Raw genomic sequence first — 14,105 nt, forward strand, 5'->3', positions numbered from 1 at the left:
TTCTCTATGTTTGAAATTTTGATTGAGTTCCCCCTTTTACTTTGTCTCAAGTGGTTACACGCTTTCAGAGAGATGACAACAGAAATCATCATTCAGAAAATGATCAAAATTGTAAGCTAGATTCTACACAAGTTAAGCATAAATTCTGTTATAAAATTGCCTGTTCATTTCAAATGCTTCAGGCTTCACAGGATTTGATCATATAACTGCCCCACTCCATATCCCAGTAAAGTTTCAGATCTAAAATGGTAATTCATTTCTTAAAGTGGAGTGGGGGGTGGGGGGGGTGGGGGGTGGGGGGTTGCTGGCAATTATTTTGCACCTTTAAACATAAAGCATTATTTACAATTTTACCTCATTCCCTTTGTTTGTCGTTTAAAAAAGGTGTCAAAATTATGTTTATTGATTCAAGCCATTTTGTATACACATAAATATAAACACATTTCAAATGTATTAAAACCACTGACATTATTTTAAGTACAATGTTCATATCAAATGTATCCATGTAAAGTATTGGTCTGTTGTGTTTTAATCATTGAACGGTTAACACATCTATGACACTTCAATCATTTCTTTGTTCAGAGGTTCTCTGCCTCAGTCCATGTCATCTTCTGCTAAAGTAAGGGTTGGTCCTTTAGATGCAGCTGCAGGTGAGGGTATGGTCATTGAAGATGCAAACATTGAAGCATAACGCTACAAAGAGAAAAAACATGGGTATTTTTTTACTTTCTTTCTGATCTTTAGTTTCCTAAAGCATTCTAAATGATAATTTACTACTTGAGAGTTTTTTCTTCTTTCATTTCTATCAAGATCGCAGAACATTACCTCAAGGGCACATGACGATGAAAGCGAAATTACATATCGAGTTGATTCTGTTCCATTCCCCCCTCTTTTCAATAATGGAATACTCTTGATTTGAATGATTCGTCATTAGATTGTAGTACATTTTATTATAAAAAGGGGTGGGCAGAAACAAATCAACATAACACAGATGTTTATATGACTTGGTCAGATTTCCTATAGACAAGTCGGTCTATTGTCGTTTTGATTGATCTAGACAGATGATTCCACAGAACTTCATATTTTTGTGGGGGAATTAGTTTTATTTAAAAAAAAAAAGAGATATAAAAAAATTATCGCTTTCAATATCAGGGGAGTAAGCTGTAACATACAATGTTGATTAATCTGGACACATTTAGTATGATTTTTCCTCAGACACCTGACATTACAAAAAATTCACATTGAAAATCCAGTACCTAGCTTTCTCTATATATCTAAAATATTAGATTTTTAATATAATAAAGTGAATTTTTGTATCATCAAGTGCCAGTTGATTTTGTACAACAAAATTTTGTTGCTACCTTGTTGACCTCTGGAAGCTTCTGGACTAGAAGCTGGAAGACCTGAGGAGGTAGAGTCTGTTCCAGAACCTGTAAGAGTTGCTGGGGCTGTCCACACAGTGGCACTGCATTACTAAGATGATCTACTGCTCTCTCAACATCACCTTTTGTAGAAAAAAAAATGTTGCAGTGTACTTCATGAATACCTTGATACTGTGGTATATTTGCAGAGTACTTGTTATGGAGCATCTTTCTCCATTATTGACATGATCTCTGAACTGGAGAAGTGGTAAGAAATCCCTGAATTCTAACTGAACCAGCAGGGCTTATTGCTCAGAATTAGTCAGCCCAACTAAAAACCTAACAAGCTTGCACAATTTAATACGCAAGATATGTGAGAAGAAGCTTCTGATGGTAAAGCAAACTTCTAAGTTTTTGTAAATTTTCAATACCAAATCACATTATTAACAAGAGGCCCATGGGCCAAATCGCGCATCCGAGCAGCAGTTCCTAACAATAAACAAGCTTGAGCAAAACTATCATTATATAAGCAGCTTGGTTCAGAAAAAACTTTCCAACGGTAACAACTAAAAATTCATTAATTATTAAACTTAATTATTAAACTTGACTACAAATTCATTAGTTATCATATACCCTTGTAGATGGATATGGCTTTTCAAATTAACAAATTTCATCTAAGGATGCTTTGTGCCAAGTTTGGTTCCCTATACATTTGCATGTAAAACTTTGATCCCCTATTGAGGCCCCTTCCTAACCCCAGGGGTCATGATTTCTACAAATCTGAATATCCATTTTGTCAGGAAGCTTTCATGTAAATTTCAGCTCTTCTGGCCCAGTGATTTTTGAGAAAAATATTTTTAAATGACCCCACCCTATTTTTGCATTTTTGTGATTATCTCCCCTTTGAAGGAGGCATGGCCCTTCATTTGAAGAAACTTGAATCCCCTTCACCCAAGGATAATTTGTGCAAAATTTGGTTGAAATTGGCCCAGTGGTTCTGGATAAGATGAAAATGTGAAAAGTTTATGCCGACACTGACGACGACAAACAACGAACAAATTTTGATCAGAAAAGCTCACTTCAGGTGAGCAAATAATATCATCTAATAGACAATCGTTACCATCTAATAGACAATTGTTACCTTATGTGAGCTAGTGACCTTGACCTTTTCATCTCAAAGGTGATGGTGTTAATTGTTTTGTGATAGTTCTTTCAAGGAAAACATTAAAGAGTACATATTGTATTTGAGATATCATCCAAAAACAATTTATTCCAGAGTAAACCAGTGACTTTAACCTTTGAACTTGGGGAGGAGTTCACTGGACAAATCATGTACTCCCCATGTAATATTTCCTCAAAACTGATGAAGTTCAACAACTTGTAATTTTCTCAAAGATTGAAAGAATTCAAAATTCTTGCAACTTGCACATCTTCAATTTCCATACAAACACTGTAAAACAAGAAGGTTCTCACTTAAAAACTGTGGGAGGAGTTCACTTGACAAATTATGTACCTTCCATATAACAATAATTTTCAAATAAAGGGGCAAAACTTCTGCTAAAGAGGTCAAAATGGATCAAAATTGCAACATGATCTAGAGTGATCCACAAAGAAATACATTGCAAGTTTCAGCTTAATATGTGACAGAGAAATGAAATTAGAAACAGAAGACCCCAAACGGACAGACATATAAACATCGCTGTACCATAATATCTCCCAGTGCTTCCGAAGGTCTTCAGGTACTTGCTGGACATTTGGTCCAGTAATGGTTGAGATATTACTGGACCAAATCACATTTTACCAGACCAAAATTTTATAGGCAAAGTTAATCCCCTATTGTGGCCCCACCCTACCCTTGGGGGCCATGATTTTGACAAACTTGAATTTACACTATATCAGGAAGCTTCAATTTCAAATCAAACGTGCCCATGTTGTTTAAGTACTTCTTGATCAGAGTATAGTTTAAATGCTTTATTTATATGTTATTCATTACCTAATTCAAATGCTTCAAAGACGTCTGTAGTTTCACGGGATATTGCTCAATTGTTTTATCACCCTCTTGGGGAAATTGCAGATGATTGCAAGTTTGATAAATATTTGAGCTAGACGTACACATTTTCTTTTTGCAATGACTAAAGAACAGAATAAATTTTGGGACATATCTAATCTAGCATAGATTCAAGTTTGTTCACATCATGAACCCCTCCCCCCAGGATTTCATAATTATTTCCCTTAGAGAGTGGCAGGGTACTTTATTTAAATAAGTTGAATCCAATCTACCCGAGGATGCATTGTGCTAAGTTTTGTTGAAATTGATCCAGTGGTTCTTGAGATGAAGTTGCATTCATGAAAAGTTAAAATTTCACGAGGAAAGCTAACTTGAGCTTTCAGTTAGGAAAGCTAAAAATCAACAATTCAGATCTAGCCATGGAATACTAACCTGCTGCCAGCAGCTCTTCTCCAAGTTGAACTTGCTCAAAGAAAAACTTCTGAACAGCCTCCTGGTTCTGTAAGTCTGGAAGCTAAATTTTATTTGGATATACAATTATTTGTAAATTCTAAGTGAGTTTACCAATTCAGATTTACAGTGTTATGGAATTTTTTCATCATGCTAGAAAATCTCGCTTGCTGTCAATCAAACTGCTAACATTTTCAAACAAAATGTCAATGTTTGCACTCCCCTTACAAATGTGTAGGGAAAGGAAGCTGACAATGCTATAATTTTGTAAGTCTGGGCTGTTGAATGATTAAGATTGGAGGGGAAGAGGAGGGGGCGTCAACTCTTAACCTGCAAGGAGTTCAGACTTATATGTTAATACACATCTGCACCATGGATTGGTACAACGAAAAGCTTGTCCGCAACTGCACATTGGGTTACAGGAATCAATTAAGGGTACGGCCTTTGTTGCTAAAACTATATTGGAGAGGGGGGGGGGGGGGGGGGGGGGGGGGGGGGAGTGGGAGGTTGCAATAACTTAGCTTTTGGACTTTGATATTCATAATTACACCATGGGTTGGTGTATCAATAAGCTTGTTTCAGATTTCCTTTGAGGTAGTGGGTCAATGGGCATGGATGGCCTCTTTTTACCAAAAATTAATCATATTTAAAAGTCCACAATATACCGAATAGTGGGTTTTTTCTGCAGGGTTACAATTTTGACTTATTCTAGCGGTTAGATAGCTTTCCGCCAAAATTTCATTAGCCAAATATGCACCCAATTGTGACTTCAGTATGTGAAAGAGAGGCAACTCTTCCCTGTCCACCAAATGTATTCCGCTAAAATCATTAGCATACCTTTGAGCCAGCGAATCGCCAAATTTTAGACCCGTGGAATAAACCCGCTATATGGTACCTAATTGGCAACTGAGTCTGAAGCATTTGTGTTTAACAAACACATTTTGTTATGTCACTTTTAAGAGAAATCATTAGCACTTTCATATATATACAAACATTATAGGTCTTTCAGCCACATGACTATGTACAACTTTACAATATATATTTAATTTTATGTGTTAGAATTACTCCTAATATATCAAAATCTATACATTCTGTTTTTGTTGTAATTTTGACATTAGTTTGGTTTTTGGGTTTTGTTTTTTTTTTGTATTGAAACAATGGGGAAAACATTATAGTGTGGAAGTAAATAATTTATTGTGGAGAATTTGTGTGGTAGTATTGGATTTTTATTATGCTTTTATTTCAGCCAGAAAATTAAAATAAATCAATTTGATTACATTTGTACTTGTTTTTTATCTATTCCAAAAAAATTAGAAATAAGTTTTGGTCAGTTCTGTTTTTAATTCTGCCCATTGATTGGTCAAGAATTTTCCGTGTTAAATTCCGGGTAATGAGGTGTGAAAGGAGAGAATTTTAAAAAAGACAAAGATTAAGGTACATGTACTACGTGCGTCAGCCATTTTTGATAGACATTTGGTATTTTCTTGATACGACTTGAGACTACACGACATACTACCGAAGTTTCTTTTACCATTTAATACCATTACCTATTCATTTTAACATTCCTATTTCATTAACGTAATTTCTATAATTGTCTGCATTTCAATGGGAACCCTAACAATAGTAAAAGTGATAAGTAAGAGAGTATATTATAAATCAAAGTTGTATATAGTATATTTTGTACAATGAATTCTATAGTACCTGTGGTATATAAATGTATCATTTATTAACAGACATTTACTCCTACTATATTTGTACATACATAACACCGACCATTTTGGTCAGACTGAACCCTGGTCCATAATCAGGTACATTGTGTTTCTATGTTATAAAGTATGTTTATCATATTGTTACTTATTATTACATATTATACTGTAAATTCTAATACTATAATATGTACCAGTTCATTCATGTAAGGGAGATAATTCTTACAGAGGTAATATTCGTCTCTCTCTCTCTCTCTCTCTCTCTCTCTCTATATATATATATATATTTTATAACTGTCTGAAGAGGCATTAAAGCCAAAAGCGCTAACAGTGAAATGTTATTCGAGTTTTGTGTTTCTTGACTTTTATTATTGGATATATATATGTATATATATACACTATTGATTAACTATATAACTGTCATTGATTTATTATGAAATATTGCCGTCACTTATTATATATTTCAGGGTTTGTATTATGTACAGTATGAAATCATTTTAAAATACAAGACTCGGACTCCAGAAACAGGATTTGGAATTGGTGTTCATTTACTTCTTTCTCCCGTTTACATTTGTACAAATGTATATTGTTTTTCAAAATTTTATCAAAGTTTGCACTATGAGAAAGTCCCTAGTCAACACCTAATGGCCCCTTTAAAAGTGTGATCGAGTAATATTCTCCGAATATGAAATTTTTTAATTAAACTTGAAAAATTTGATCGTTTCTGCATATTTTAAATCTTTGCATCTCATGTAGGTTTGCACTTGTGCTGGTAAATCCAATTTCAATGCAAACTATCATACCTGAATATCACCAGATTTTGAAGACTTTCCCACTTTTGAATGTTGACGACCTACAAATGGAAATGGAAAAATGTGAAATGGTCTGATCAGCTTTCTGAATTGTGATGATACAGTTAAGAACATAGTTAATGTATCAAAGTACGATGGTAGATAATGACTGTTAGTCACACTGTCTTGAAAAGTGTTCAGCATCATTGCAAAATATTCATGTACTCTCTATACCAACATTACTGGGATTGACATTAGAAAAAAATCAATAGAGATCACAAAAAAAAACCTCAAAGACGACAACTAGTTCTCAGTTTGAAAAATGGCTTGCATTATCAAAATGCAAATTTTTACCTTTAGTTTAAGGAATGGTAGGCCAGTGGCATAAAACAATCATTTGTCAGTACAGAGAATCCTCAATACAAATATGTCCAAATCCTGTGAGGGTTCTTGTCATTGAACAGAGTTGTGGGTATGGAAGAGTTACCTTCCCAAGAAACATGTGAAAACTGATTTAAAATTATAATTAATAATATGTGAAAATTTATTACATAAAACCCTGTTTTCACTATTTGTTGTTACAGTCACATTCATCAGATTTTATCAGAAAGCATGTCAATGAATTTTTCTAAAATACATTTATTAAATGAACCATTTTATGGACTTAATGTCATGGGAATAGGAGGTATTCAAGCTGACTTCAATGTTAAACTACAATGACATTTAACTTTGTGCTCTTGCAATATTATACCTGCCATTTATCAGTCTCGATATCTAAGAATTTTAATGAACTACACATATCAATTTTACTCTGAATATTTTTTTTTTCAATTCAACATGTTCATAAGGAGAATTAGTGGAGAAATTCGAGAAATATAGGGGGGGGGGGGGGGGGGGGGTCCCCAAAAGTCATGCCTCCGCCATTTTCTCATACACTTGTATTTGACACCCTTATCACAATGTACAAACTGCTATTATTAGTTACATGGTTTGTAGTTGACCTAATGGTCAGTAAATTTGCTCTAGTCCCATATGGAATTTAACTAAGTTTGAGATTTTATCAAAATAAAGATTTCGGTTCTATTGAATATATAGCATTATACAGAAATCAATTCTTGTACGGGATGACAATCATTATAATGTAATTTTGCTTCATTCAGAGCTTCTGGATAGGTTTTCTACCACAACTATCATAAAAGTTTATAAACCTTATTTTTTCTGTCGTTGAAATAGTAAATCACAATTTTGCAACAAAAATTTTGGACAGCAAAATGACAGCTAGTATGGCTTTAATAGTTGGAATTTATTTCTTCAACTGGGAGTTTTCAGTTGTGTTACAGAACAGTCTGCAAATCTGAAACCCAAATAAATGAGAGAATGGAAATAACTTGTCTTTTAACACCATGGATGGTATATGGAATATATGTGACCTTCACGTGATCGATGAAAACCAATGATAATATCATAAATTTGCAGGATGCAAGATTATAAACATCAAAGCTCACTACATGATGTAACAGAGTTTAGTAGGTTATGATGTCATAGCTAGTCCTGGCTAGTAAAGTAATGATAGCAACTATTAATATGAAATAAACATATGTCTCTGGTTATACTTGTGGTGTGCTGTAAAGAATGTATAATGTACCTTCTAAGTTCAGAGGTCAATTTCCTACTTATTGTTCTAAATGCAACACAATCATCTCTATACGGCACATTAATTTTAGCAATTTCAGCAAGATTTGTCGAGGCTGGATATTTGGACTGACGCCTCTTTGGAATCTCAGACCAGTGTCACATACAGTGATTCGGGAAATCTTGCCTAAACATCGGCCGCTTGTTGCGATTAAATTGGGTTAAATTGAATTTCTCAACCACTTCAACTTTTTGCCTTAGACATCCTATAAACTCCCTTTCACTATGAAACTTACATTTCTTACCTTTACATAGTGTAAATAAATCAAGTTTATTATTATCAAAGCTGTTGCAAATAGCCACCATTTAAGTTTATACCTTCTCAACACTGAAGAGTTCCAATAGTCTATTTCATAATAGTTTGTACTATCATTTAGTACAGAAAACCCATTTTAATCACAACAAGCGACAGAAGTGCAAGCAAGATTTACCTAAATCATTTTGTGTGACAATGGTCTGAGATTCGGAAGAGGCGACACTCCATATATCCAGCCTCAACGAATCTCGTTCAGATTTAGGAATGTCACATTGACACTGCCTAGCAATGAGCCATTGTTACGTTGAGCCTTTTGCTATCCCAATCACTGCAATGTTGGACCCCCAAGAATGCATGGGGTGGATCCCACTTCCCTACAGAAAAATTTCTGGATCTGCTCATATAAGTGTAGCTGGGCTCACTCTAATGGTAGCTATGTCAATACATTGTCAATTCATTAAACCAATATTTAAAACATCGTCGGAAACCCACAGTTGACTGCATATCTTTTACCTCCTGTGGGACACAATGCCGATATTTTCGCATAACTCATTGAAATGCATGACCTTACATGACCAATTGAGGACCAGGGTTCGAAATTCATGTTAATCACCTCATCATTTCTATCCTGAAAGGATTTTTGCCGACCTGTTTGTTAACCTTGTTCGCCCCAATGGCGATTCGTTTTCACCAGCTATTAGCTCCGAGTTCAAATGAGTCAACCATATTGAAACTTTAAATTTCCGGTGGAGATCTGCAGCAAAAGTAGTAATATTGTCCAATCGTTTTGCACCTTTTAAACTTGAGTCATTCAGTGCTGAACAACCACAATATGGTTGACTCGTTTGAACTCGGAGGCTAATAGCTAGTGAAAACGAATCTGATCTGCCGAAACAGACGATCAACATTCATTCAAATATTGTGAGGGTGACCACAAGTAGCTATATTTTAAACGCTAATTCCAAATTGGACTGCAACGGATGACAGATGCATAAAATCCAACGTAATGAAGGTAAATTGCATGGAGAAAATGGTGTAGAGTTAACGACAGCGACTTAATTCTCAGAAGTTGGATTTATTTTTTCAAAGTTCCCGTGAAGTCAGGTAAACGATGTTTGTATTATAAAACAGAACAATATTCTGGCTAGAGCTGAAACAATACGCCCCCTTCACGATACGATACATATTGCAATACTTATGCCACGATTCAATACTTTCAATACAATACAATTTACAGAAGAAACCAATAATAACGTTGAAGAAAAAATTAATTATAAAGATTCAAAATCATAACTTTAAAAGCAAATCTGCCAAACGGTGAGATGCCTGTTTGCTGTAGTTTGAACTGATACAGTTAATTATTATTTTCGTCAACCTCAAGGCAAACAGTTTGAACATTATTTGACGCTATTTGTCTCTCATGCAGGTAGAAATAATATGTACTGGCCGAGACTGATGTATTTTACTGAACCCGTTTGTAATAAACGTATCGAACCGAAAATCGAGGCAATGAATCGAATATTGAATTGAGCGTTTATATTGAACAGTATCGATATTTCGGTGAATCATTTCAGCCCTAATTCTGGCTTTCAACTAGGAAAACTTTTCATGCATTATCACGATTAATACCAAAGTTTTGAAAGTTTGAAGCGAGCAACCGATAATAAATGGCGGCTTTTTTAGCTCCCGTCTCACTATTATACTATATATACCCATTTGCTCATATTGTGTCAAAACCCTGTGTTTTCTATGCTCCAAAACACTAGAAATAAGAGGCTTTTTCATTGGGTGAATATTGCAAAAAGGAATGGTAAAGTGACCAATCCCATAAAAAAAGCTGAGACACACCTTCCAGCGAAAATATTGGTTCTGTGTCCCACAGGAAGTAAAAGAAGTGCTACCGACAGTGGGTTTCTGATGATGTATTAAAACAGAAATTAAAAATTGTCACATATATTTTAAACATGTCTGTCTCAAGGCCCTGCAGGACAATCTACGAGTCTTAAGATTCCCAACAGTTCTGCTCAAGAAGCTCATGTCTGACTTGACTATATTGTAAGGACCCGCGGAAGATTGACACAGGGAGGGGGAGATGAAACCATTTGGTACATAGAATCACCGAAATTACCGCTAATCACAGAAATTACCAAAGAAATGACCAAAATTAGCAATAAAGGGGCTGAAATTACCTCAATGTATGTTCAACTAGATGCCATCTAGTCACACATCAAATTTCATGACGATTGATAACAATTTGAAGGAGTTGTGGCCATTAAACCGATTAATGTAAACATAAATTTTATACGAGTTATTTTCCTTTACATACCTCGCGTACACAAACGTGAAACAATTTATTTCACGAGCAGTCGTTTGAATGTAATGCACTGATATTGTGTTGAATTTGGAATACATTGCCTTCTTTATTAAGTTTTAAATATCAACAAATACATATCGTCGATTTTTTCTTATAAGATCTGCACTTTGCATAGGCCAAAAAAAAAAATATGTGTGTTTCCTGTTTCATGCCTGAAAAAAATAGGGTAGGTAGGTAGGTTTTTTTGTTTGTTTTTTTTTTTAAATTTTTTTTGGGGGGGGGTTAAAGTGTGAGTAGAAAAGAACGACCAATGTATGTTTGTATGTGTGCCTATGTTGCATCTGCCAAGTGGTTAAAGTGAAATAAAGGCAAATTATGAATAGAACATCAAACAATTCTCAAATATCAGGGTACAAAGACTACATCCAGGGACTTAACCAACAAAACAGAGCATTGACTAGGTGCACCGGTAGGGTTTATGTCCTCTGCTTTTCTAGAATTGCAATATTAAATTGGTGCATGAAGACAGATCTATGCCAAGTGATGGCAAAAATACAATTTGCACTTCTGACAAGTTGTTGGGCAAATATAATTTCAAAACGCATTGTTCATAACTATCAACACCTTATTATTGAACAAATCAAACACATTCAAACAGACCAATTCAATTTAGTTTGCAAGATGTTAGCACTTTTTACTGTTTCTTTGTTTAAAAGACTATGATACTTTGTTTTATTTACATCTTATCTTTAATGTCCGTAATTATTCATGTTCTTATCCCTTTTCTTTATTTCTGGTGTAGGATACATAAGGATGTTTTGATAAACGTTGCTTTTTCTGCATTCGTTTGGACCGCCATTTTGTTCAACTTTAAAACAATGTGTTCATTTAAATTTCTATCAATAACTCGTTCCGGTTCGTATGCAACATTCGTATTAAAAAAATAACAAAATATCGTTTTATTAAGTTCTCTAATTACACAATACACAACACAATAAAAAAAAATCCCACCCAAAAACAACAAAACTATAGACACAAAACGCACACGATACCCAACACTTACACACTATTCTCACCAACGATAAACACGGAGAACAATTTAAGCGCAATCCACATAAAAAAAAAAATATAATGATGCACGAAGATTTCATTTATAACGTTAAATGATGGCACTAAAATCACGTGCGCATCAAGGGATTTTGGAATATTCACTGAGGTAAATGCCGTGCACGAATCGGCCGATAACACATGACAGTTTGATTGGTGTATGTATGGACGAGATTTACGAACACCCAAGCTGCATGAATTTTTTAATTGATCACCTTTAGTCACCTATGTCCAAGCAGTTACCCAAGCGGTTTTAACATTGCTACGATAAATCTTATCTTTCATGTTTGGTACCAAAGCTGTCCGTAAATAGAGTTTTAATAGCGAAGGTAATCACATTATGCTGAACACTCAGGTGGTTGAGAAATTATTTCTTCGATTATCAAATTATGAAAAATGAAGTAAATTTCATAGAGTACAATGTCTAAATAAACATTATTTAATTGTTTATCACTGGCTTCGATACAGGGTATTCACCTGTATTGATGTCGCTAGATCTATCGAAGCGTGATCAGTCAAGCGTCTCTAATCCCCAAACAGACCAGGAAATTTACGTGGTGACTGCCTCAGGCAGTCAAGGTGTGAATGGCTTATTATTTTGAGAATCATTATTGAATAATTAGGGGTTTATTACGTTCTTGTCGGAATTTTTACAACGTAATACCGAGTCCCGGCATCTTAGGACAACGTAATAACGAGGTCTATTTTATATAGGGTTGTTAAGAAATGGTTTTGTGCTTTGAAATTCCAACGTAATATGCGGACTAACGTATCAAAGGGGGAACGTAATAACGGGGTTCCACTGTAACTTGAAGATTGGATGCAGATGCGGCAAGTAAGTGCGCCGCCATGTTTGGCGATATATTAAATGAGGAACGGTTTCCGGAATGAGATCCGAGTTTTTATTCCGGAATTTCCGATTTTTGCCGAAAAAAATGATAGGGTCGGCAAATCAGCTTTAAAAAAATAGGGTCGGTCGGGAAACCGGAAACACACATATTTTTTTTGTTGGCCATATCAGATATTGATATACACCACGTGCCTTATGTTTTATATATCGTATTGATTTATACCATAAAGTGTGATAAATAAAAATGAAATATTTGTCCTGATTTATGTATATATATTGACATTTGGAACTTACTGGCTAGGCCCCTATTTATAGTTCGCTTTACTGTGTACGAGAGTTCGATCAGTAATGGAAAAGTAACTCAGATTCACACTTCACAATAATTGGTTTTATGGAAACAATTCCTTCATATCGTTACCAATCTTCATGAAATTTGACATGTGACTAGATGGTATATAGATGAACATATACTGAGGTGATATCGGTCCCTTTATGAGAAATTTCGGTCATTTCTTTGGTAATTTCGGTGATTAGCGGTAATTTCGGTGATTCTATGCACCCTCCACCACCCATAGAAGGATCTATCCTTGGGGATTTCCAAAGGACCTAACCCTATTTCTTGGGGGATGGAGAAACGCTTTTTACTCTCCTCACAACAAACATATTGTTACTTCCAGTCAGCACTTGAAACCAACAACACGGTGTTGCAAAGCCCTTCGCATTATTGAAGGTCTTGTGGACATCATACATGACGAGACTTACGCTCTTTTAATCTTTTCTTGAAATCCGGATGGCTTCTGCGTTTGTTGTCAAAATATATACAATATCCCAGAAAACAAAGCCCTGCTCCTGCAACCGCATACTTAACAAGTGAGCTAGAATAAAAATTTGTTACCAAAGAACTCATCGTGCAGGCCTGACCAGATGTCAATGTCACAAACAACAAATATTCAATGCGTCTTCTCTGACCAATGTAAAAAGCGCACAGAAGACCAAAAACTAGTACGGAAATAGTGGCCAACATGTACATTAACTATTCGTTTTGATGCTAAGTGCAAATGGCTGACTTCCTTGTAAAACATGAATGAAAATATAAATATCAGTCTATTCATTTCAAATATCATTGCCTAGCTGAGTAACTCAGTAGGTTAGCACGTCGACTGCTGAAATGTAAATCGCGGGTTCGAGTCCAGCAGGGGGTTTAATTTTTTCTTCCAGAAACCGCAATTTTTTTTTTTTTTACTAAATAAAGTAACTTTGAAAGTTTTCAATTTCCAAATATTGTTGCACATGTCCTCCTCTTTTCTCTTGAAAGGTTGTATGCCATGCTAGCCTGTTTCCCTGACCTTCCCAAAATGTGATGCAAACGTTTGCGGTGGATCGTTCCTTAAGTGACTTATCAATAATAATAGTTAAAAGTGCAAAAACTGTATTAATTTCCATTCAAGATAGTTAAATTTAAACAATAATTAAAGAAAATGTGTATGTTGCCATTTTTAAAGATCTCAGACATAAAAAACGGGAGTTTATGTTAACATCAAAAAATCACACATTTTCGTTGTACAGAATA

The 14,105-nt window shown here is 34.9% G+C and overlaps 1 protein-coding gene across 1 annotated transcript; it reads right to left on the minus strand.

The window, feature by feature from the left end:
• Positions 1-385: 385 nt before the first annotated feature.
• On the minus strand, positions 386-13,591 carry LOC125649947 (mitochondrial import receptor subunit TOM20 homolog). Its single transcript, XM_048877822.2, has 5 exons — positions 13,298-13,591; positions 6,329-6,378; positions 3,802-3,883; positions 1,362-1,504; positions 386-693 (listed from the first exon to the last, which is right to left on the minus strand). Exons 1-5 carry the CDS (start codon positions 13,563-13,565, stop codon positions 595-597), a joined length of 642 nt encoding a protein of 213 aa, XP_048733779.2. The 5' UTR covers positions 13,566-13,591; the 3' UTR covers positions 386-594.
• Between the last annotated feature and the right edge of the window lie 514 nt (positions 13,592-14,105).

This window comes from Ostrea edulis, chromosome 5, assembly GCF_947568905.1.
Source record: "Ostrea edulis chromosome 5, xbOstEdul1.1, whole genome shotgun sequence".
In the NCBI taxonomy this organism is placed as follows: Eukaryota; Metazoa; Mollusca; class Bivalvia; order Ostreida; family Ostreidae; genus Ostrea; species Ostrea edulis.